This window comes from Agelaius phoeniceus, chromosome 3 (assembly GCF_051311805.1).
Source record: "Agelaius phoeniceus isolate bAgePho1 chromosome 3, bAgePho1.hap1, whole genome shotgun sequence".
In the NCBI taxonomy this organism is placed as follows: domain Eukaryota; kingdom Metazoa; phylum Chordata; class Aves; order Passeriformes; family Icteridae; genus Agelaius; species Agelaius phoeniceus.
In genome coordinates, this window is record NC_135267.1 from 44,500,764 (window position 1) to 44,526,469 (window position 25,706).

Sequence of the window (25,706 nt, forward strand, 5' to 3'; positions counted from 1 at the left end):
GGTTACATGTGAAATTGCACTTCAAGAACACCTCTCTTTTTTCTTCTGATTAAATAAGTATAAATAAATCTAGATTAGATATTGATAATAAAGTGAAGTAAATCTGAATCAGATGCCTAGAAGTCAACGGGCACTGTAAGCATTACTGCAAGACACTAATGAGGACAACTTACACCCTGAGGCAAAAATTAGAGCAGCAGTTAGATTTCTTTATAGTGCTAATTTTAAGCTAGAAATGGGAAGTGCTTAAGATGTCGTTGTAATTATAGAAATTATCTCGAACAGATGAAAAACTGCTCCTAAAGCTTCCAGCAGCAACTTCAGAGAGATTGACTATTTTTTTGAAGACAAAATATTAAAAGCATTACATTCTCCTTCTATTAAATACCACTGTTTGAACATCTTTTGAAGCAGGTAGCTGCAACACTTCTCAGCTTTTTAAAATCAATGACAGAATGATTAAGACCACCATAAAATAATCACATGGTCAGTGGCTACAGAGTGATAAAAACACAGTAACAATTTCTTGACTGGAGTTATGACCATCACCATGGCCCCTCTAGAGAACCCAATTTACATTGTAAGGCAACTTTTGTTTACATAAGCAGTTTCTTACTTATCTCTCACAGATTGAGCAAGAAAATGGCAATCAACCTTGAAAATCTCACATATTTCTGTATTCAAGAGTTGCTTTACTATCTGGTAAATTATATTTCCTCTCCAATTATGAAATTCAGCATTCTACACAGCATTGTCTCAAATGTGCTAAAACCTTGCATGTCAGCAAATCCCCAAATTCACACCTGTAGCTGCATGATGATTAAAAGCTCATTTAACAAAGTGATTCAAGCTCCACATTCACCCTTCATTCTCATTTTTGCCTTCCTTAACACATCCAAGAACGCTGCTCTTTTTTGCACACTTGGTATTTGGCACACTTTTATCTCTGGACCTACATCTTCAAGGTCCTTTCTGTTCCATGCCTGTGACTCTGTGATTCAGTCCAACACCCCTGCAAGGAGCAGGAACATCCTTATCCAGCCCAGGCTGCTCAGAGCCTCATCCAGCCTGGCCTGGGACACTCCCAGGGATGAGGCAGCCACAGCTTCTCTGGGCAGCCTGTGCCAGGGCCCCACCACCCTTGTAGGAAAATTCTACCTTACATCTATTTGAAATCTACAATTTTTAATTGAAAACCATCACCCCCCCTTCTCCTGTCTCAACAGGTCCTGCTAGAGCATTTTTCCCCACCTTTCTTATAGGCTTTCTTTAAGTACTAAAGAGCCCAGAAAGGTCTCTCTGGAGCCTTCTCCAGGTTGAACAACCCCAAGTTTCTTGCAAGTATAAATTTTATTTTAAAAAATTAATCTTTGACTAAAACCACATTATTATATCAACAAATGCTTCTACAGCCTTCCACTACAGTCCTAGTGAGTCAGTGCAAGCAGCTGTCATGGAACAGTGATAACTACAAATATTACCAAAAGCACTTTGTGGGAATGTTTCAGGGAACTGAAAACACCAACCTGCTATTAAATATTGAATTTATTTTCAACAGTAAGAAAAATTTCAGATTCTCACTTTCCCTAAGGACAGAGACTGAGAGTCTTACTTTTTTGGTGATTAATTCCATAAAGATATGTTCTCTGATGGTTTCTTTATAGGCATGGAAGAAAATGCAGTAAGTCTTAAAATCCAACGTATAAAAAACCAGAGTTTTAAAAATATAAATATTCATAGCAGGAATTAGGATCTAGAGAACAGCACACTTTTAAGTCAGCACACCACTCCCAGTGAAATTTTAGTGCTTGTCTATAACTGAAGAAAGGCCCAGAAAATTAAGTTTTATCCTAACATCACTTGAGAGGGTGTCTGCCATCTGCAGCCTGAACTAGAACAGGTCATTGTTTTCTGAATAGAGGTTAGTAACTGTTGGACAATGAAAGTATTTGTGTAAAATAATAATTAAAAAAAAATTAAAAACCCATTGCTTCTGGTAGGGATCCACAGTGAATGCAGTCAAACCCCACCCACACTTATTATTTAAAGGTTTCACTGGTTTTTTTCAACTCCCACCCCATATGCCACAGAAACAAGATAAACAGCACAGCACAAGAGGGAAGGCTAAAGAACTGTCAATGATTGTATTTAGCTAATCGGGTGCTCACAGCACTTTTGATGGTGCCCTTGGTGACACAATTAAGAAAAGTAAAATTTGTGTACAGAAAAGCTCATATGAAGATTTCTCAAAAGCTCATATGAAGATTTCTCAAAATACCATGTGAAAACACCATACCAGTCTATCTGAAATAAACACTTTCAACAATGGGACTCACAAGGTCTTGGCAATTCCACAAAGCACATCACAGCACAATTCTCCAAAGTAATTGTTGTATTTACCTATCTAGTACAACCAAGACCATCACAAAAACTCAGCCAAAATTAGTCTGCAACTCAGTTCTCCTGTGCCATCACCATCAAATCATGCTACAATCTTCACAAATACTGTGTTTGCTACCCAAAACAACCACAAGTGGTAAAAATGGACACTCAGTGCAACTGCTGAGAGAAGTTACACTGCCTGGTTTACACACAACCACGTCCTGGGCATGCTGTGATGAAGAGAAGATATTCCTGTCCTGGGAAAGGCAGAACTACAGGAGGAGTCAAACATCTGCCACCCAAGATGTATCATCCAAACTGATCTGGCTTAGCTCAGCCATTTTTTGCACTAACACACCTTCAGTTCCAGGGTTGAGAAATGTCTTGCCTGTAAACCAGATCCAATGAACTCTGCATAGAGAAATTGCTGTTCTTCTTCCATCCACATGGCCCCAGTCCTCACTCATGGCAAGTCATGAATCACAAACCAAACTGCAGGGTCTGCTCCTCACAGCCCTCTCTGACCACAGGATGGGCAAGAGGCAGGAATCTCCTTGATGGAGCAGTGCTGAACTTTTGGCTGCCCAAGCAGCAGTGAGCTACAATGTGTAAAATCAGATTTTACAGAACAGTTCCCCACCAGAAATCAAAATACAGTTGCTACTACATGCTCCCATGAGAGGCTTTGCTGCTGACAAGGAATAGTACATTACTTTTCTGACTCAGCTTAAATTTTCTGGACATTTTCGACATCTAAGTCATTTTTCCCAACTGTAGCTGATAAAATTTTGGAGGGGAAAAACAGTGCAATCTCTCTGACAAGAAGATATTAATTCATTATTCTTCAAAACAGAGTACTTTAAAATCTTACAACTTCATACATGAAGCCAACACTGTATTTGACTACCCTGCATTTTTAGGAATCAAAACTCAAGACATGGTGAACCAGAGAGATTTTCCCCACAAAGATTTTGCCTAGAACAGAGTAACTACTGTCTTCACCTGCTCTTTTTGCTCATGAAAAACCACAAGTCTATCTTAGTAAGACTTCTGGAAGACAGAGGCAAAGTTTTCTTTCTTTCCTAGAGAAGGCTGGTACTTTCAGAGAAGACAATAAATGTCAGCCCTGGCAATTGTTTTCAATATCCAATATTGGAAACCTGGACTTCACATCCAGGTATGTCTCCACAGATTCCCTACTCCAAAACAGAAAACCAACACTGAAAAGTCCTTTACTTGCCCACTCCAAAACTCCACAACACATTCAAGAGTTCAATGTCACATGTGGAACCTGCCCCTGTGGGATGACAAAGACCCAAACACCCAAAGCTAAACACACTTTGAACTTCACTCTCAAGACTTCTCTGAAGATGAGAAAATACAGACAGACCTCCCTTTCATGTAACAGGTATTTCTGCAATTCCATGTGGCAGCACTCACAGTTTTCTATTATTGGAAACTAGTGACTATGCTGTTGATTTGATATCTTCAGTTCCTTTAAGTTCATTTTAAATAAAATACACCTCTTTAGGTGAGAGAAGGGAGGTCTGCTTATGGCAGGATCACAGCATTTCAGGAAAGCTCCAGAAATGTCTTTTCAGCATTGCATCAGACAGATAACCTTCTGAATAAAATAAAGGACTTGCTTTGATGGGCTGCCAACATCAAAAGGGAAACAAACACTGTTCTTCCCTTAAAACAGTAAATCACCATTGAAAGAGAGGGGAGAAAAGAAAGTGCAGCCATAGAAGAAAAGTACATAGAACTGAAAATGCTCAGTTAAGACCTCTGCCACTGGTTAGTCCTGCCCATAGGCAAAGGGTACAGAGAGAAAAGCAAGATAACTGATAAGGAAAAACCATAACACATTTCTCACATTCTCCAGAATATCTCTGTTTCTCACTCACAGGCATTGCTTGTTTTTCTCTAATAAAAACTATGCTCCTATGACCTACAAAGTTAATTAACTCCATAGAGATAATAAACCTAAAATGAAAGAGCATTCCATGTACATGAAAGTCATGAGGATCATACCATCACCTCTGTAACCATCAAAAAAACTAGCATGAAGCTTCATAATGACCTTAAATAAATATTTATCCCTGTGTTTAAAGAGAGGGAAATTTCAGCACAGACATGCAGCAACGTGCCTCAAGCTGTATAACAAGGGGTTTTCCTTAATGCAACCAGCAATCACATTACAGTCTCCTATTAGGAGCCTCCAGAGACTTGTCTGGTCTAGGACATATTTGGATTAATCTAATAATTCCAGTCTTTCTGTGTTTGCAGATAAGTTTACCACAGAGGCATTTATCACAGATTTGATTTAACACTCCCAACTGAGATGTTGAATCAGGCTTCTAATTTTTCCTCGGTGGTGAGTAAACACTCCAGGAGTCTGAAAATACACAGAACATTTTACCATTAGTCTGAATTTGAGATTCTTTATCAGTGTTATTGCTATTTTCAATATTTGCTTTTCTCCTTCACTGTTAATTCCATATCTCTAACAGGAGAAAAATTACTAATAATCAGCATTTATCCTTATTTAGGTGTGCTAATGTGTATGAACTGCTGCTGTGGAGGCTTTGGGTCCATCCCAAAGCATCACCTGCTCTTCCTTGAGGTTTGCACCTGCTCTTCTCAGCTTCCACAATCTCAGGCCATCACAATACATACATTAATTCCCAATTACTCATCCTACCAGAAATACTCCATGGAGGCTCTCATTTTTATTAAGCAACACCAAGGCAGCTGCCAGAGGAAAAGGGTATCTATTTCTGTGCTTAACTGTAACTTCAGCAACTTCTTTTTGTGTGCACATAGATAAAAGGAAAAATTTGTAGCTAAAGAATGTTCAGTACAGGGAAACGTGATTCTCCTACAATTCTGTAATGTCTATATTTACAAGAATTGTGCCCACTGAAGCCAAGAGACTTTTTAAAGATTTTCAAGCACCTCTTGCACAGCTGGTACCTGCAGACAGGTTGTTAAATAGTGTCAGGCACATGCAAGGCTACAAGATTTGGCCAAGAAAAGTTTGTCTAATTGTAGAGCAAAGTTACAGAAATGGGGACAAAGCAACAGCAGCCACATTGCATTTTTAGAGTACAATTAATATTCTTTGCACTATGTACAGAATTTCCAGATATGTGGTACACTGGGAACTCTCAGGTTGGACAGCTCACTGAAATCAAATACTGAGCTTGTTTAAACTATCCACTTGCTCCTGTGAGATGTGGTGCAGAATTCTGCCTGGAGATCTTGTCACTGGCAGCCCCCACTCTGCTACACAAAATCCATCCATAAAGGAGGAACATCAGAACACAGGACACCCTGTGCCACGCAGTGATCCCAATGTAGAAACATAATCCATGCTTTCAGGAGGAGTATAGTCCCTAAAACAATTTAGAGATACATAATAGTGTAATCCATGCTAACAGTATAGATCCAATTCTTTTCTGAACTCTACAGCACACTTGGCTATTCCAAAGCACTTAAAGTATCAGTTTATAATAGCAGGATAGTATTTCTATGCTTTATAAATATCACAGAATCTTTTCACTCATTAAGGCTATCCATTTTCAGAAGATAATTTTTTATTAAATTATTTCCAATTCCACTGAAGCACTAAAAAAAAAAAGAGAACAAAAAAACCCAAAAAAACCCACCAAAAAACAAAACAAATCACAAAAAGCCAAATAACAAAAAAAACCACACCGCCCTCAACAACAACAACAAAAAACCCACACCAAGGAAGAAAAATAATGAAAAACAAAAAAAAAAGTAAAATTTCGTTAATGTAAAAGTACATCAGGAAATGTGTGCTAGAAATGTATATAAACTTTCTGAAGTGCAAATTAATATGCTACCCTTTACACAAGTTTTCTGTAAAGTTTTTGACAATTCATTCTATAGTGTGTTTTTTAAGTTTCATTGAAGCAAGTTTCCTACATCTCATCAAAAAGTGCAATCACTGTAAAACACAATGTTGGTAAACTCATGTTTTGTTCTTAAAAGTTAATTAACTTTGTCTTTCCTTACATGAAGACGTTGGCACACAGAGCTGGGCTTAACCTAAGCCTTTGCCAGATTTAGATTCAATACCAGCAATTAATATAAAATTATTTTCTGCCTGATTCTGGAGAAACAATGGCAGTGAAACCAACCATAGTTGCTGAGTTACACTGCTGCAGCACATGAAACAAGCCCATTCTTTTAGCCTGACAGCTCTGTCTGTGCCCAGAATCACAGAACCACAGAGTCATTTAGGCTGGAAAAGACCTTTAAGATCATGGAGTTCAGCCATCAACCCAGCACTGCCAAGCCCAGCACTAAACCATGTCCCTCAGTGCCACATTTACAGGTCTTTTAAATGCCCACAGGGATGATGACTCCAGCACTGCCCTGGGCAGCCTGTCTAATGCTTGACAACCCTTTCAGGAAAGAAATTTTTTCCACTATTCAATCTAAATCTCGCCTGGTACAACTTGAAGCCACTTTGCCTTGTCCTGTCATTTGTTACTAGTGAACAGAGCCCGACCCCACCTGGCTGTCCCCTCTTGTCAGGAGCTGTGCAGAGCCAGAAGGTTCCCCCTGAGCCTCCTTTTCTCCAGGCTGAGCCCCTTTCCCAGCTCTCTCAGCTGCTCCTCATCAGACCTGTGCTCCAGAGCCTTCCCCAGCTCCGTTCCCTTCCCTGGACACGCTCCAGCCCCTCAATGTCCTTCCTGAACTGCACACAGGATTTGAGGCACATCCTCTCCAGTGCCCAGCACACAGGAATGGTCATTTTCCTAAACCTGCAATTCATACTTTTGGATGGATTTTAGAAATGGTAAGAAGAGAGGAAAAAAGTCACACCAACAAGAGTCTTTCCAATGGAAGGTATGAAAAGGTCAAGTAAGCAATATTATCATGGCATAATATAATCATACTTTGCTAAATTCTCCAGCTTTAAGCCCTGCCTCCATTTGCTTTTAAGGTGAGCAAACTTCCAGCTGACAGAATCCATGGCTCTCCTTCCCAGCCTGATACAGGAGATTGAAGGGATGCTTACCCTTCAGTTAAGGACAAGTCAGAAGCTTTTTCGAGTAAACTCATCAACCTGTATTGTAACAAAGCCTTCCAGGAGAAAAATAAAAATTTTTAGTTACCATGTTTGTGGGAAAAGATCACCAGAGCTTAGACAAAATATTTCTAATCCTGGAAACTGATGCTTTATGCTGCTGCTGCTCACCAGCATTCACAAAACAACCCTATGACTTAATTAAAATTTTACAAAAGAACAATTTGTTTAATTATTGTCTAGCAAATCTCTGTGGAGTGCAGCAAAACTAATAAGATTCAGGTGAGTTTCCATCTGTGGCAGCCAATAAATCTTTCTGCACCAGGAGAAACGCAGGCAGTAAAAATACCAGGGAAGAGGATGCAAAGTGAACCTTGAAATTAGGTGTGGTAAAGGAAATTATTCTCCCATGAAGACATACACTGACAAGATCAGAACAGAATTCTGTTTCAAGAATATTAGGTCCTTTCCTACAGTAATTTTTGTAGTTCTCATCACTATCTGGCCATTAGACTAAAAACCACATTTCTGGGTTCTCAGAGCTGAGGAGGAAGTCTGGGACCAGGAGGAAGGCTGATGGGTTATCTTTGCAATGAAGAACTGGGACACAGACTTGAAAGAGGAGAGGAAAACAGACGAACAAAAAAAAAAATTCCCAAAAAATTACACAGGAAGGGTGGGATAGAAGAAAAAATGAAGAGGCATTTCCTGAATGATCTTGGAATAAAATAAAAATAGGAGATAATTCAGGAAACAAAACACAGTAACAGTACTTCCAGCAGAGACTGAATATCCCCCCAGCTGATATCCCAGCACAGTGACAGTGTGAGCCAAGCATGTGGTGGTGCTGCTCCAGGATGTCTCCTCAGCCCCAGCACAGCTCCTGAACCAGAGAACTGCCTCATTACTAGAAGGAAAATCCACCTATCTCTAATGATTTAAGGAATCCAAGACCTTTTGTCATCCACAGCTTCCTACAGCTTACACTGTTTTATCTGACACAGTGCAAAGTGCTCTGTATGACTGAGATTTATGGTACTTTCATCTGATACTGGATAATCCTTGTGTTAGCAGAGAGTAATTACCATTCCCTTGCCTGAAAAACAATGGATGACCTTGGGAAGGTGACATCTGTATTTTCCACCATCCCCACCCTTTCATTTCCAAGCTGAAATGTCCTAGTCAATTCAATTAATCCACATATGGAAGCTGTTCTGTATCTTTAATCATTCTTGTTACCCTCTCTTTGTAACTTCTAGTCCTGGCAGAAAGAAAAAATGAAGGGAAAATGAAGGAAACACAAAGGAAACAGAAGCAAGAATAAGAGAGTTTGCTCAAACAGTTCTCCTTAGAAGGATAAATTACTAATTAGCAGAACCTGCCAACTATATCCAGCACACATACAATATTACTTTCCTAGCACACAGGGGGGGTTGATTTGAAATATAATAAATTTAAAACTGCTTCATTTATGTTCATACAACCATTGGTATCAGTTTATATCATATCATACATACATATATATATAAATATCAGTTTATATCATAGTCCCTAATCCTGCCTTGCCAGCAGGCTCACAGGGACAGTTATGGGCTAGAATTTGGAACAGAATTCTTCCCTGGGTATTGCAGTTGTTATAGTTTCTCAGTTGCCAGAAACCACTGATTTAGCAAGCCTCTCGAGCCAAAAAAAACCCCAAAGGGAAAGGAAAAAAAAAATGCAGCAACCATTTAATAGCCATGGCACAGATCTTTCCTCCTCAAGTTTTGATTCCATGTTTCCAAAAGATCTTAAAGACAGTGAGTCCTAAAAATGAGTTGTAAGTTGTTCACCGTGTCAAACAAACTACCAAACCAACAAACAAACCCATTTTCTTCTGCTAGCCTTAAACTCAATAATTTCCCTACATATAATGTTGCTTTGCAGCTATGAAAAAATACAGTGAATATTCCTTCCCTTGTTAGCATTTTCTATACTGTTATGGCTTTACAGGTTTTTAGCTGTCTCTAAAAAACAACCTAAACTATCCTTAGCTGTCTCTAAACTAAACTAAGCAACTCTCATCCGTTAGTCTCACTTAGCACAGGAGCCACAATCTCTCTGTGGCCACCTTTTTCACAGGTATCCTTACTTTGAGTTTATTTCCTTTTGTGTAACAGATTCTGGCAGCTATAGAGTGGACCATTTCCAGAAAAGGGAGCTTGGTGAATGTTATCTTCAGGCCAGGTTAAAAAGGACTGTCTGTGTATTTCTTAATCCAATCTGAATACAGAGTACATAAGAAATAAGGGGAGAGACTCTGCTGGCCTTCCAACCCACATCATCTCCATCAGAAACAGTTTATACACTAACTCACACCTGTAAATTTTATTTCCCCAAGCCTGAGGATGTCCTGTGAGACACTGAGCTACAGAAGCACTATTATTTGTTTCACAACAAATTTCACTTGTAGCTGGTAAGAAAAAATAAGTGTACCCTTTTCAGTACAGTTATACAAGTATCAACACACACTGTAGCAGGTGCAGAGCTTCACAGCAGTGAAACCAGGACTTTTCAGGAAAGATCTGTTTCCTACAGAAACAACTGTGCTGCAGAGATCATGGTTCAATGCTAAATCATGGTTATGAGAAGAAATGCAGGAGAAAATGTCGGTGCATAATTTAAAAATATACCACGTCTTATTTATATTTACATAGATATAAAAACTTTTAAGCAAATTACTTCAGGAAGAAGTAAAAGAGCAGCAAAAGTTCTTGATATTCATTTAACCTTACCTGTTCTTGAGACTTGCATACAGAGAACCTCACATCCAACTAAAGCACAGATGTTTTTAGCTTATTAAAACACCTTCTCTGAAGATGGCCTGTATGAATGCTAGTCCCATGGTCACTGACATTCTTTCAGCTTTCCAGGGTTTCACCCCTTGCAGCTCACTCAGTGATGGTTTAAAGCTACTGTCCCGTTGTCAGAAAAACAACAGATGTCCCAAAGAACTGATGCAGTACACTGGAAAGCCTGAACACACAAGATTCCTAATTAAAGTAATAGGCATTATATAAATATATCTGACAGACCACAATGCCTGAAAAATGTGTTTGTTCTTGCCATTATAATTAGTGGGCTAAACCTGAACTCATTCTGCCAATACTGATTAGTATTGTCTGTGGCCTGCTCAAAGTGATGATCACAGATGATTTGGAATTTAGTAGATGTTTAGATGGTGCCACTTCACACAATGCTCATCAACCCTAAATTGCAACAATCACATGAAGTGGCTTATCAGAGTAATGTATTTCACAAACCTGGGAGTTAAACCTTCAAGGAAATGAACATTTTAACAGTCAAAGCACTTTGAAACTTGGCCATCTATTAGATTTATGTTATCTCAACTAAGCCTTCAGCCTTCTGCTCCATTTTGGGAAAGTATTTGTAGATTTTCTTCTGGTTTTTTGTTTAGGGTTTTATATGCTTTGAAGAAAAAACATCAGGAAGTCTCTCTGACATCCAAAATGAATAAAGCAGCTTACATTAATGTATTAGTATTCCAGACAAAAACCATCCTGGGTTTCCCACTCAGTGAAAACTTACCTTATAAAAGCTAACACATGATAATAACAAAATGAAATCTTAGCAAGACAAAATTATAGGCCTAAAGTAAGCTAACAGCTCAAGATCTAACACTAATCTTCATTATTATCTAATTCTTCATTACATTTTAGGAGCACCGGATTGGAAGGGACTTCCAAGGTCACCATGTGCAGACTGCTGCTTCTCTAAGAAACTCTAATACATTAATTCCTTCCTAAAATGCAAGTTCTGCCTTAAGGCATTCAGATTTCCTCCTTGACCATGGTCCAGAATGTCACTGCTGACAGAACCATTCCCATTTCCAGATCAACTGCATCAACAGCTGCTTCATCTCCACTTACCCCTGTGCTAACACTGTACTTAAACACAAGTTTGTTTCCCTCCTTAATGTTGTTCTTCCTTGTAAGAAGAAATAAAGAGCAAATTTATTTACTGAGTAGAAAATGCAATAAAATTAAAATTTAAACCCAAACCAAAACAGTAAGCTCTTATCTGGGCAGGTTAACAAAGGCAACCCCTTTACTCTTTCTCAGCACTTTAATTAATTACACTGAAGCCCAGCTTTGTATCTATTTCACTTCCTGGGTTCTTTTGCCCCCCTCTTAAGCAGATAACCCAAATTCTGCCCTCTAACCCACAACATGCCTCACCAGGGCCTGAAGCAAAACACACAGCACTCCTGATTTCATCCACCACATTTTAGGATGCATTTCCTTTCCCTCAAATCACATAATTACTACGTGATCCTCTAACACATCCGGTTTCTTCCTCGTTAGTCACAGCCAGCACACAGCAGAAATTCTTCTAGCCCATAATGGTATGGCTAAAAAGCTATTTGAAGTCAGCACAGCAGAAATGTGATGAAATTTAACCAATGATATGCAGCCCATACTGTATAATTCTGGCTAGAAAATTACTACAGAGTTTGTCATCTTCCAATTTAACCAGCATATGTTTTCTTTTTACCGATGATATTGCCATAAATAACCACTAAGACTGGCATCATGATAAAATCCAAGACAAATAACATGACTACAACAGTCTGCTCTAAAACTTGCATTTTCTTTCCCTTTTAGCCATTTATTTCTCTAATGAAATCCAACCATGGGATCTGTTACATGTTTTCTACAAAACTCAGGTATTGAAGAAGGCACAAAGTACAACATTCCCTTGTTAAAACCCATTTCCATTTACTCTATTTAACATACACCTCCATTTTTTCCTTTTAAGATCTCCTCTTACATCCTCCATGTGAATCATATTATGTTCACAATTAAATATAAATAAGACACCTTGTATTCTGAAACCCTACAGCACTATTTCTGACTTACAAGATTAAAGAAAACATATAATATGGCAGACACACGGGAAATCCAATTTTTTGCAGGGTGTGACAGTGGAAGATAAACACCCCTCTGACTTGAGCATATGAATTTTGCTCCATATCAACTGACACCACTGCCCGCACCAAGAGGAAGCTTTAATTCATAAATAAAGACAGAGAAAATATTTGCTCTTGTCTTACAGTTTCTTTCCCTTTGCTACTTTTAGATGGGAGAACAAGTTCTGATATTTGTTTTGCAAGGTCTAATTCAGCTTTGTGTCTTTATCTACACTTGTTGACATTCAAGTCTACAGTTTCCATATCTACAGTGCACACAAGGTGAAGAGTCAGGTTGCACTCAAGCAGCTTTCAATTGAACTCTGATGACCAGAGTTGATCCTAATTCAAAAGCATTCAGACTGCAAAGCTTGAGACTGACTTTTCTAAAGAGAAGGTGCAGCAGAACCTGTTGGTGAGTGTTTTGCCCTTGACACCTCACAGAACCCCTTCATGTCTGCTGTAGTCTCCAACACACCTAAGTGTGAAGACACAAAATTCTATTCACAGCAGCACAAAATCCAGTCTTACTTATGAAGGTTTGGAAGCACATGAATTGAGTTACAACTATTACTTTCTACACCTCAGTTTATCAGAGATTTTCCTGCTGGACCACAGAAAATTTATATCGAAAGGAAACAGGTGGTAGAAGGGAAGAGAAATGGCAAATAAAAACATAAACAAAAAAAAGCACAGCCCAAAAATTCCAATGGTACTTAAGTAAACAATGTGAAAGATACTGATCAGCAAATACTGCTTTCCTTGTTCCAGGTGGTCCCTTAAGATTAAATCTCCCCAAAACCAAGATCCATCAGCATAGGTATCAAACCCTGAACAAATCTGGCCTACAGAAGAAGGAAGGAGAGTTAGAAAAGAAACATCTTGCAACTCCTCTCCAGCTGGAAAGAACACACCCCATGGCAGTGAAGGTTACTTCTTGCAGTGACAAAGGCAGCAATCACTGAGACAAACTAGATGGAAGTACATTTTAACCTATTAAAGGTTTTTTCCTTTTAAGTGTCTTTTGCAGTTAGTATATTAACTCTTTCTTTAGAAACACAGTTGCTGAAGTTGTTATTTAGTGTAACAAAATGCCATTTCCAAAAGCTTTTGCAAGACTTGGGGCAGACTCCTAAGCAAGCTTTGTTCAGATGGAGAACTGTTTGTAAGAAGAATCAACTACTATAAACTGGGTTTGTATTATCATTTTGACAGGAATAATGACCAATATTCAAGCAGTTACAGTTACAGGATAGAACTAAACTCTCAGTAGGGTATCCTCAATCTTGTTTGCTGACTGGGGAGAAGGAAATGCCTGGAGTGGCTCTTTGATAGAACTGGACTCCACACAGATAAATGTCTCTTATCCATCTGGTGCTGTATAAGAAACATGCTGCTCAGCCTTGCCCGTTCATATAAAATGTCACCATAACCTTTACATTTTGCACGGGATATAAATTTATAAAAATCAGCGGCTCTGCGCTGAGTTCCAGAAAAATCAACACCCACTCTTTAGTCCTGCTTTCCTCTTTGAATTTCAGCTTGTTAGTAAGGCACCCACAAAGGTCACCTTGGACAGCAATGGAGAGTTAAAGGGAGTTTCTTTCTGGGCACTGTGTCCTTTCATGACTTTAAAGAGAGGTTTATCACAGCAGGTGCCCCCAGAGCACACAACATTTACACATGGCCAGCTCCCAGCACAGCACAGTGGCCACCAGACACATGCCAGGCTCAGGACCCTGCTTGGCCAAGGTAAGTTCTGAAGGTTCCTCAAGCTGAGGAAGTTGAGTCTCTCCACAGGAGCTGAGTCTCTCCACAGGAGCTCCACACACAGCTCAGTTCCCCTTCCTTCTCAGGATCCTGTACAGAGCTGCTTTCTCTGCTTAGGCTGGTAAATAAAGTGTCATGGCATCTCCCACTTGTATTTGTTTGAGGCTGAGTATCATGCTTTGAACCCTGCAGCTCTTAGAGTGTGTCACATAATCGCACACTTGTACACATCCCCTCACTTTGCTGTAACACTGAACACCAAAAATAACCCAGAAACGGAAACTACTTCATGCATTACGCTGCTCATGAACTAAAAGCTAAGTACATTGTACCTTGGTAAGAATAAGAGGTTTTTTTTCCACAGAAGGAACCCACTATTTCCCCCAGTGGCATACAAAAGGGAAGGGTCAATGCAGTGCTAGCACAAAGGTGAGGCAGGCAGCCAGTGCTCCCAGGCTGCAGCAGTGCCTAATGGCTTGGTTGCCTCACACATCACCTCACTCTTCATCTCATGCTTCAAGTCACTACCAAGGTCTAGCAACATAATTAGAGGTTTCCTGCAATGAGTGGCAAATGCAGGTGAACTACTTTGAATGCAACCACTACAGCAGTGCTTGTAAGTGGTAAGCAGCAGGGAAGAGGAACAAAGATTAGAGAACTTCAACAGCTCAGTATTTACCTAAAAATCACATTAAAGCTTGTTTAAAACACCTGATTTGTTTGAAATTTTACCAGTTTTGATAAGAAATATGACTGCAAGACTCCACAGAGTTGACACAGTCATCCAAACTACTCTGTGAGGAGCAACAGCTTAACTACTGCCTGGTGGCTCTCTTCCCCCTGCTCTTCCTCTTACTGTGCCTTCCAACTCAGTAAAATTCTGAGAGGGGAAAGGCAGCATCCCCTGACACCACTCCTTTTGAAAGTGGAGACAGTACTGCCCAAGGGATTTCAGATCAAGGATATTCTCCTAAACTAAGGCTTCTGAGAGCAGTGTATGTGGTCAGCACTGACAGCACACTTGTCCAACAGAACCAAGGAATAAAAAGCCAAAACTAAAAGACATCAAATAACTTATGCATACACCACAGAGACAGCCAAGAACATAAAGCTGTATCTTCTCCAAAGAGAGCTTCTGACTGTTTATTTTAAATTAAGAAGCAAAAACCATATGGCAAAAAAAAAAAAAAAAAAAAACAAAAAAAAACTTCCATTATGTCCAATTAAGTGAAAAAAAAATTTGGTCTATAGGATTTCCCCTAGTATTTATTGACTCCTTTAACTTGGCTTTTATTGTAAGGTGAAACAAAGTCTGGAAAAAACTGCAGCTGACTGTATATTAAAAAAAGTATTGATTACACAGATTTTTTTCTAATGAAAAGCCTTACACTTATATGAAACAGGTTTGTAGGTTTAATGAGAGGTTTAATTTGAAATCTGAATGTTGTTCTGGGGGAAAAAAAAAACAAGCCAAAAACTCTTTCCCAATTTATCTCAGTGACAATTTTCTAAATTAGTTAAAGACCTCCCAGTCCTGCAGTAACCTTCACAGACAAATGAGATAAATACTCATTCCTGTACCTATGTTTCTAGTTTTATCAAGAAAAATACTCTTTATCAGGAGTATCTGAAGTACGAAACATTGCTTCTATACTTGTATTTTCATTTTGGCCAGCTCTGTAAATAACAACATGTAAATGTCAAATTTCTCTGCAGGTCTTTGCAAATCATGCCTTCACAAATAAGCCTCCTCTAAAAATAAAAGCTCCATCCCATACATATACAGAGGAACAATTTTAAGGTTCCAACTCTCATGTCTTTGAAAGGAAATCACCAAGAAACAAATTTAAAAGTTTCTGTAGTGCAAAGAGCACAGTCAAGAGGAAAATGCTTTTTCTCTTTTTATTTTTGAGAAGGACTGATTGTTTTCATCAATGTCACAAACTGCTTGACACATTCAAATATTTTATTTAAAATAAACAGCGTAATGGACCGTAATGGAACACACTTTGTGCCGAATTACATAACAGAAAAGGTATGCAAGTTTAATCAACTATTACTTAGCATATTCCCTGCCTGAAGTCAGGCAGGCTCCACTACAACTCGCACATTCCTCAGCGCTGTAAATGCCCCGGGATTGCCATCGCAGCCCAAATGACACTGCAGTGATGCTGTCCCCTCCCAGCCCACGGACAGCGATCGCATCTGCAGCAAAGCACAAAAACCCACAGACAAACAACAACCCCCAAACCTCCAGCCCTGGCTGAGCACCCCGGAGCCACTCACCATTCACGGCTGCGGGAAACTGAGCCATCATGGTCCCGACTGCGCGCCGCTAGCCCTCAGCCATCTGCAACATGAAAACATCGCGCATTAATAATGCAGCAAGGGCAGCGCCCGGCCCCGCTTCGACAGTGAACAATGCCCGGCCGGGGCTGCTGCTGCTCATCCAGCGGCATCACACCGGGGAGGGCTGGCGGGATCCTTTTTTGGCCTTTTTTTTTTTTTTTTTTTTTTTTTTTTTTAAAACAGCGTATGCAGTGCAGTCTGAGCCTCGTGTCAGTTCTTAAAGGAAAACAGTACCAACTGTTGGGAGCGATGTGCACAAACAGCTCCCGGCTGGCTGGGACACGCGGCTGAGCCCCAGCACATCCCTGCCAGCGCTCCCCGGTAAATATTGTGCGTTTCACTAAACAAAAAGTTCAGTGCTCAGCTCGGTAAGCCAAAGCTGCTGCTGAGCGAAGCGGAAAACTAATTGTTATTCAAATTCATCCACTCCAACACTCCACGCACTATTAACAAAGAAAACACTCTTACATGATGTGTTCTGAAGAAAGGGCTTGTCCCAATAAAAATCTGTCATCAGCCAGTTTTGCAGAAGCAACACAATGAAGTTATTCCTTCTCCTGAGCTGCTGCATAAACACTCAAAAGTAGCATTTAAATGGAGTCTGAACAGAATTTACTTTCATAATAAATATCAGAGTACTAAGATTTTCCTTTTCTAGTACACATTCTTTCAAGTGTACCCATATAAAGAATTCTTTAGAACTGCAAAATGGTCACTAACAATTATCTGAGGGAAAAGCATGAACAATTCACTGCTTTACAAATACAGAACTAAGACAATGAAGTGGGCTTGTGCTTTGGATGAGATAATTTTACTTAAATACTGAAATTCATACATCATTATCATTGTGCTCTCTGTGGAGAAACTACTGTACAGGATGAAGCTAGAAAAATGAAATATTTATTTTAATTAAAAGAAACATGAATCACATCTTGCCCACCCCCTTTTCAGACACCAAACCTCCTACCCACACACATACACAAAAAACCCCTTCACCTCAATACAGGCATGCATTTTAACATTAAGTACAGAAATATCACATCCTCCATACTCCCTGCAAAGAAACTCCTGCACATCTCAGCACCAAATCACACAACTGGAAAGCACTCCAGTTCCACCTGAGGACAGGAAAGCATTTTTGTATCTATTGCACATTTCTTCAATAAAATTAAAAATGTCTGGGATCAGTTGTTAACAATTCTTTCTCTATATATAGTTCACATCATAATTATACATAGATATTTTTTGGCTACACACACATGTATACATATGTATTTAAAGAAACTAAATGGAGTGGTTGGTGAGTCCAAATGATCCCTCACAATGACACAAGGTATCAACCACAGAAAGATGAAAAAAGGAAGCATGGAACTGTTCCAAGACATGGACCTACCAAGCAGCCTAGCAAGAGACACTTGAGATCTATAAAGAGCCTTCCTGAAATGTGCTGCCAATGTTGTAAAACATTTCTACAGCACATTTCTCTACAAAAGCTGTTCTGTCAAGGAGGTCTAAAACAGAACCTGAAACCATGACACAGAAGCAGGATGCTGGAGAACACCCCCAGAATCAGCAGACTTCTACCTTCATGTGACTTGTTCCACATTTAATCTTACTGGTTAAGTGTTACATATTTGATCTTTGCTCCAACTCATTTTAGTCTCTTAATTTCAGGCAGCTTTTAGGTTTTGGAGTTTTTTTTTAATGAATAATCACAAAAACATAGACTATCCCAAGTTGGAAGGGACACAAGAGGTTCACTGAGTCCAACTTCAGACTCCACACAAGACACCCTAAAAGTGATCCTGCCTATGTAAAGAGCACTGGCCAATATTTCATGAACACGAGCTGGGGCCATGACCCCCTCCCAGGGGAGCTCCCTGGCATGTTTGCCCCCTCTGTGGAGAACTTTTCTTATATCCAATTTCAATGTGCTCAGATATGGCTTTAAGCCATTCCCTCGTGCCCTGCTACCAGGAGAGAGGGACTTCCCTTGCTGCTCCCATCATGAGGAAGATGTAGTCAGCAATGGGGTCACCCCCTCAGTCTCTTCTCCAAACTGAACAAACCTCACATCCTCAGCTGTTCCTCAAAAGTCTTGCCCTCCAGTCCTTTCACCATCCTTCTTTCCCTCCTTTGGACATATTCTGGTATTTTTATATGCTTCTTACACTGTGGGACCAAAAACTGGACACAGTACTTGAGGGGAGGCCTCCCAACACAAGTCAGATAATTATCAGACAATACAAGTATACTGATTAACTCTTAAAGCCCCAGATCTTAAGATATACTTTTTAAATACTTCATACAACTCACAGTTATACAGTAGCATTTTGCATGGGTTTTGCTGAAATGGCTTGTGTAGATTGAGATTTCAAAATCCTCCACTGCTGAGCACATGAGTGAGAGAAGTAACCCAGGCAGCTTCATGCACACCAAATGGGGAAACCTCTTCTCCTCATTTTAATGTCCCTAGAGTCATAACTATACCACATTTTAAAATCAATCTCAACTGAAAACTTTTGAGGACTTTGATGTCACTTTTGCTGGGTGAAGGTCATTCCTATTTATGAAGGCCCTGCATCTCTGGAGGACACGTGTTGCTGGTTCATTTTCATCAGCAAAAATAATGAGCATCCCTGCCCAAATTATCAACAGGGATTTTTCAGTGTGCCTGAAAATTCCCCAAGCCTGGGCTGAACCAGCCTGGCAAATCTGTGCTGGGTGTTGCCATGTAGATGAACCAACACCTAAGGTCCAAAACCAGGGAACTGCCCAATGGGTCTGTACTGAAATTTAATCACATCACACATTACAGCAGTGTGATGTGATTAAATCATGATTTAGCTCTGTTGTCTCACTATTATGTCTATATGCAGACCTTGTGGCATTTCAAATAAACACTAAACTTGAAGGGAACCAAAACCTCCTACAGTAACCCCTAAAGAAGAAAACTATGACCTTACAGAAGCAACCAAAAAATCATAAATGGGACTTTTGCAGGATTTTGTATCTCACCAGCATTGGGAACGCAGTCTTATCCCTTTGCACAGATCCATTCAGACACCAGGACTACACCAAGCACAGATACTTCTACAGTGACAGCTTCTCAATTGTACCAAAAAGTGAAAAAAGGAAGAATAAAAGTATTGCTGCAGTATAATTTCCCCTCAATTTTTTTTTTTAAAGAAGGAGGAAACAGCCCAGTAAACTTGAAATCTATGCACATTTTTCAAAAGTCTGGAAAAACAATCCTTCTCAATGAATGGAGCTTGCCCTCAACAAGTATTCTGACTTCTGCATTTCTCCAGCACATCCTAAAGTCTTGGAGATTATGCATATATCAAAACTAAAAGCAGCTTATTTTCACAAATTGCAAATAAAGTTGCTGCAGTCACCATCTATAAAGATTACAAAGGTGTAAAAACACCTTAAGCCTTTAGGACACAAGTGTGAGCCACTGATTTTCCAAGGGGAATCACAGCAAAATATTCTCATTTTAAGACAAACTTAGACTTTTTTAGATAGATTCTGATATCTTTTAATCATTAATGGAGGTGGAAGCTGTACACTTCCAAGGACCTTTTTTACACAATGTCATATAGAAATGTTCACTGAAGAAAGAAAATAAGAATCAAGAAAATACTATAACCAGTATCCCAAACAGATGATATGGATGAAATCATGGACATTGCCACCAGAGCATTTCACAGAAAGTTGTTTCTGCAAAATGCTCTAGATGTGCTTGGTGAACTCAGTTATCAGTTGTAAGAAACCGTGGCAGACAGTACAAAATCCATGGTGTAACAACAGGATCAAACATCCTTACAAACACTGTAGATGACATTAAGTCCTGCTGCCATTTAGGGTGAAAACAGGAAAACTTGGATCTCACATTTAAACAGCAGAACAGCAAGTTCTTGTAAACAAGCCATCTGACTAGCCCAAATCTTTAAAGCCCTAATTGTTTTCACAAACTGACCTGCCAGACTGCAACTTCTGTTCCCTCTCTCAGTGTTCATTATAGTTGATACAAGTGCAGAAAAGAAATGAGGAGATTGCAAGGAGCAGGGGGCACATCAGGACCATGCTGAAAGCATTAGAAAACATTAGAGCTGGGCAGATTGCAAGAGAAAGGAAAAAAGCTTTTTGTTTTTACTATCATAGGCATATTGCCATTTTATGAAGGGCGGCCTCACCACAATCTTTGTTAATATTTATACTTGAATCAATTTTTTTTCCAAAACATTTCTCAGAAGAACCACAGCCACATAGTTTTAGTAGAAATGAAGGTCTGGTGCACCAGGTTCTCTCTGGAAGAAAGCAAATCCCATGGAAGCAGCATGTGTGGTCACACTATTACTCTTTTCCTTCTCTCTGTGGCAGGAGGAAGATATATTGCAGAATTTTGCTGCAAGAGCCAATTAGCAAGGACAGAGACTGCAGCACTAGTTACCTGATTTACTCTTTGCAACACCTGTAGACCTGGACAACACAAAGACAACTCATTATATTTGCAAAGCAGTGACACTGCAATAGCCCATGTAGTTGTTTGCTGCTTTTTTTGGAGTACTCCCTTAAAAATGGGACAATAAGAAGCATTAGTAAGGCATTATGAAGCAGCACAGACTGTAACTTCTCTTTGTCTTTCTGTTCAAGACATACTGGTATGAGAGTTTACTGATTAAAAAAAAAAAAAAGAAAAACATCTCAACATTGTGGCAGGCCAAGCATTTATCTCCTTTATACAGTACAGTTATACACAGGCACATGGCCTTTTCAAAATGCACTGTGGCCAGCTTACAAAGTCCACCCACTCTGATAACAGATGAATGACATCAGTGACAGAACGGAGGAGTTGACTGTGGGTAGCACATTGCTGGCTCTTCCTGCTCCCCCTGCTACTGTAGATAACAGTACTGAAAGCCTCAGTTAATATTTTGATATTAAAAAAAAAAAAAGTCTTAAACATTTTACTTCTTAACCCTAGGGTATGAAGCCCCTTCCTTGTTCATTGTGAAAGAGAAACTTCCTACCCAACAGTGAGCTCATCCAGAGGGGGCAACAAGGCTGGTGAGGGGCTGGGAACACAAACCCTGTGAGGAATGGCTGAGGGAGCTGGGGTTGTTTAGTCTGGTGAAAAGGAGACTCAGGGGTGACCTTATCACTCTACAACCACCAGAAAGGTGGCTGTAGTCAGGTGGGGTTGGTCTCCCTCTCCAGGCAGCAACTGGCAGAACCAGAGGACATAGTCTCAAGCTGTGCCAAGGGAAATACAAGTTGGATGTTAGGGAAAAGTTTTTTATGGAAAGAGTGATAAAGTTCTGGAATGGCCTGCACAGGGAGGTGGTGAAGTCACCATCCCTGGATGTGTTTAAAAAAAGACTGGATGTGGCATTTGGTGCCACAGCTTAGGTGAGGTGTTAAGGGCTGGGTTGGACTCGATGATCTTGAAGGTCACTTCCAACTCAGTGATTCTGTGATCCAGACAGAACACAAAAAGTATTTTTCTGACAAATACCTTTCTGCCCACCTTGCTTGACTAATATGCTTTCTGAACTTACTGACCATCCAAAATACAAGGATCTCTCTTTCTGTTCAAAAACCAGAATTGTGTGGTCACTATTGCTGGGCTTACTCTGTTTCTTACACAGCTGCTCAGCTGTGAAAGCACCCATTCAGAGTGTCAAGACACAGTTCAGCTCTCTCCTCTCTTTCTGGAGATTAAAACTGGTCTTTCCTTCCTCCTTTCTAGGAGAAGATTTCTCCCATTTTATTTTTAATTCTCTACATTAAGGCAGAGACCTGCAGGTCCCTCTCTGTCTGTCCCTCCAGCTTCAAACCTTCTTTGCAAGGAAGAAATTGTTCTGAGGGAGAGAATCAGAATCCCACTTCAGGAAGCTCACTATTTAATTCCCTGGCCCTTCTCCCAGGAGACACAAACTTCCTCAGGAAAAGATGGAAATTGAATCCAGCTCTGTCACGCCCTGGGAGAATATATTCACTCACCTGATCCCAGACAGACATCACCACCTCTGCTTGCTTTGCTTAGAAAGGAAATGAAAAAAAACCCAAGAAGTAGAGGGTATACTATTTATAAGATTTTTTTTTTAAAGGCTCTGAGCTTCTACCTTCAAGAAGCAACTCTAGGCTGCATTTTGTAACCTTTCCAGAGAGCTGAGTGAGATACGCTTGCTCCTCATGGGGTGGTAACTTAAAATACTCTTGTGTTTTTTTGGGTTTTTTATGCTTCCTACTTTCCAATTCACATGACTCCACACTCCATATGCCTTTTTTAAAAATTCTGTTTTAAAGTACATCAATTCTCACATGTAATCATTTGCAAGCTTTGTGCAAGCACCCTTAAATGCTGTTTGGTGAGGTCCACACACCTTGAAACTTGCAGTTCTCCATTTTCACACTGTAACTCCTAATATATGTCAATGGGGACTTGGGCAAGACAAAAATATTTGATGAGTTGTCTTCTTTACATTGTTTTCTTACTTCAACCAAGACTGGAAACGTGAGAGCATATTACTTTTAAGCTTATTCATTTAAAATCTTGCCACCTTAGAGGAAAATTTTAAGCCCACTCCTGTCCTTCCATCAGAAGCACAAGTAAAATGCTAACAGAGAAAAAAAAAAACTAACAGAAGAATTCTTAATGTTATTTTCTTCTTATGATAGAAGAGATGCTGCTTAACTTGCTGCTCAGCTTTCAGACACAGATAACAGTGCAAAATACATAGAACATCTAATGGGCTGCTATAGCAAAGCATGAAACAAAAGATATTGAGAACTCTTCTGTGCTCAGCAGAGAACAATCTTTGAGTATCTGTAAAACCAATAAAAGTAAAACATTCAGTGAGACTGGATTTACAGTTTAGGTATCTGCTTTCAAGCTGGACAGGTGCACAAAACCATCAGTTTTAACTTCTCAAAACTGAATGAGATGACAAGCAGAGAGGAGAAAGCCACAAGAAGCCTTTAAAGCACAGAAATGGTGTTTATCTCTGATGAATCAAAAACCAGGGAAACCTTGTGGGAGAAGAAGCAAAGATTAGCATATGGCAGTCAAAACAGGAAAAAGTAACTAGGTAGGAGTATTTTAGTTGGATAATGATGGGTAAAAATGCATTCCCCAAAGTGACACAGAAAAGTGTGGGTGTAATGGAGATGCCCCCCAGCACAGGGGCTCTGGGACCAGCACACTGGTTCTGAGCTGGACTCAGCACACAGGCAATGTGGCACAGCATCTCCCACCTGCCCCAGCTGAAGACTCCTGCTTCTGACCCCACTCCCACCCACAAGTCACATCCATGCTCATATTATCAAGAACAGTCCTTCAAATCATCCAGCTGAAATGTGGTCTCTTAAACCTCTAGCACAGAGCTCTAGAGCACACAGTAACAATGTTCTGACCACCAAATTGAATTTCATGATCTTAGAGAATCAATTATCTATTGCTCATGTTAAACAAACATCTCAATATCATGTAAAATTCCAAGGGGCAAATGTATCTCAGTCAGAAAGACACATGTCCTACCTTAAAGTTGTAAGAGCGTAGTGGAAAAAGCTAGGAAGTTTTAGCTTTTGATTAGTAAAATTCTTGAACTTTGAAAGATAAGACCAAAGTATTATTTAAATGTGCTCTGATTTTTTGATAGATTTATTAGTATAGCCATAATAGGTAATTTTTTTCCACATTCCAATTGTAATATTTTTAGAAACAAAGAAAAGTTAACTCCCATTTCCTGTTCTTCCCTTACTTCATGTGTATGCCGTTGAATCACTAACTGCAGATACTGCTCATGACTGATGCCACAGCATTTCACAAGCTCCACTTGCATCAGCCTTGAACATTTTCACTAGTAGAGCCAGCTCAGAATTATTATCTGCTACTTCTGAAGCAGCAACATCCCGTATCAAAGTGTCTCAAGTCAAACTGTCTGCGCTCAGAATCGCTGTTCCAAGGAAGCGGTGACTTTTCTGGATCAACCACACCTTTTCAACTCTCTGTAACTGCCAAAATGTTTAAAAATAGTTCTCAGATACTTGTCCTCTATTAGGTAACTCCAATGCTTTGTGCTGCTACTGTCATCATGTTACATCATTTGAATTTTATGTGTTGTTCTGAAAATAAGAGTTACACAACACTGTGCTCACGTATATATTAATGCTCGATCCATTGTTTTAACTATAGGATCCGAGTAACCAGCATGGGCAGGCTCTGTTCCTATACTGACAAAGTTCTAAATACTCTCAATTTGAAGAAAAATGACACTTCACCAGCTCCATTTTTACTATATAATTTTTATGTGACCTAATCCTCACCTTTACAACATTTGGTGCTGATGGCACAACAATACCAGAAAAACTAGTTACTACAGTCCCTGCATCATCTTGCAAAGGGCAATAAAACAATGTATCTGTAGAAGTAAGAAGAACAAAGAACCACTCATGAAATAGCCTCCTGTTTGTTTTCTAAAGACTTATTCTTAAATAAATCTGAGAATAAAAAAAAAAAAAAAAAAAAAACAAAAAAAAACAAAAAAAAACCAACCCAAAACCCACCATCCTGATAGACAAGTGAATTAATGAAAGCAGCAGCACTATAGTAACCAAGCAACCAGGATGCCTGAATTCTTAGCTTGCCTTTCTCAGAGTATGAGACATGAGTAAACTACTCTGATGAACCCCATCACCAACATGAACCAGGCTTAACAGAAGGGTGTCCTTTGCAATGATCTTAACTGAATATAATATTCATAAAAAGCAGGCAACCAGACAGAGAAGGCACAACCAAATTTAGTACCCTCAAGGGAGAGAAAGACTGCAGTATGTTTGAGTGCCTATATTAGACACCAGAGGATCCACATGGCTGAAGGCTGGTCTAAATATACTGACCACAAGAAAAAATTCAACACAGGCTCACATCTGATCAAACTCAGACAGCTAATGCCACAGAAAACAAGGCTTCCCTGCTCACAGCTGGCTTAAAATTTTGGCTTACATTGGTCTGTCACTGGAAGGAACTTACACGTAGACATAAATCTCCCAGTTCTATACTGATCAGGAGTCAGACACAGAATACCAGAGAGAATTCAGCAACCTGCAATATTTGCAACTAAGCATTTGAAAATTTCAGGATCACTTAAAACAGCTGTTTAG

At 39.6% G+C, this 25,706-nt stretch overlaps 1 protein-coding gene across 9 annotated transcripts in view; it reads right to left on the minus strand.

Moving 5' to 3' along the window:
- The window catches only part of ITSN2 (intersectin 2), an 80,642-nt gene that overhangs the window by 50,711 nt on the left and 4,225 nt on the right, over nucleotides 1-25,706 (minus strand). For 8 of the 9 annotated variants that reach the window (XM_077175136.1, XM_077175141.1, XM_077175139.1 and 5 more), the window contains exon 2: nucleotides 16,473-16,536. In XM_077175136.1, coding sequence (XP_077031251.1) covers nucleotides 16,473-16,503 — 31 coding nt within the window. In that variant the 5' untranslated portion in view covers nucleotides 16,504-16,536. Of the gene's footprint in view, nucleotides 1-16,472; nucleotides 16,537-17,003; nucleotides 17,139-25,706 lie in introns of those variants that run through there. The other variant, XM_077175137.1, reaches the window with a different exon arrangement.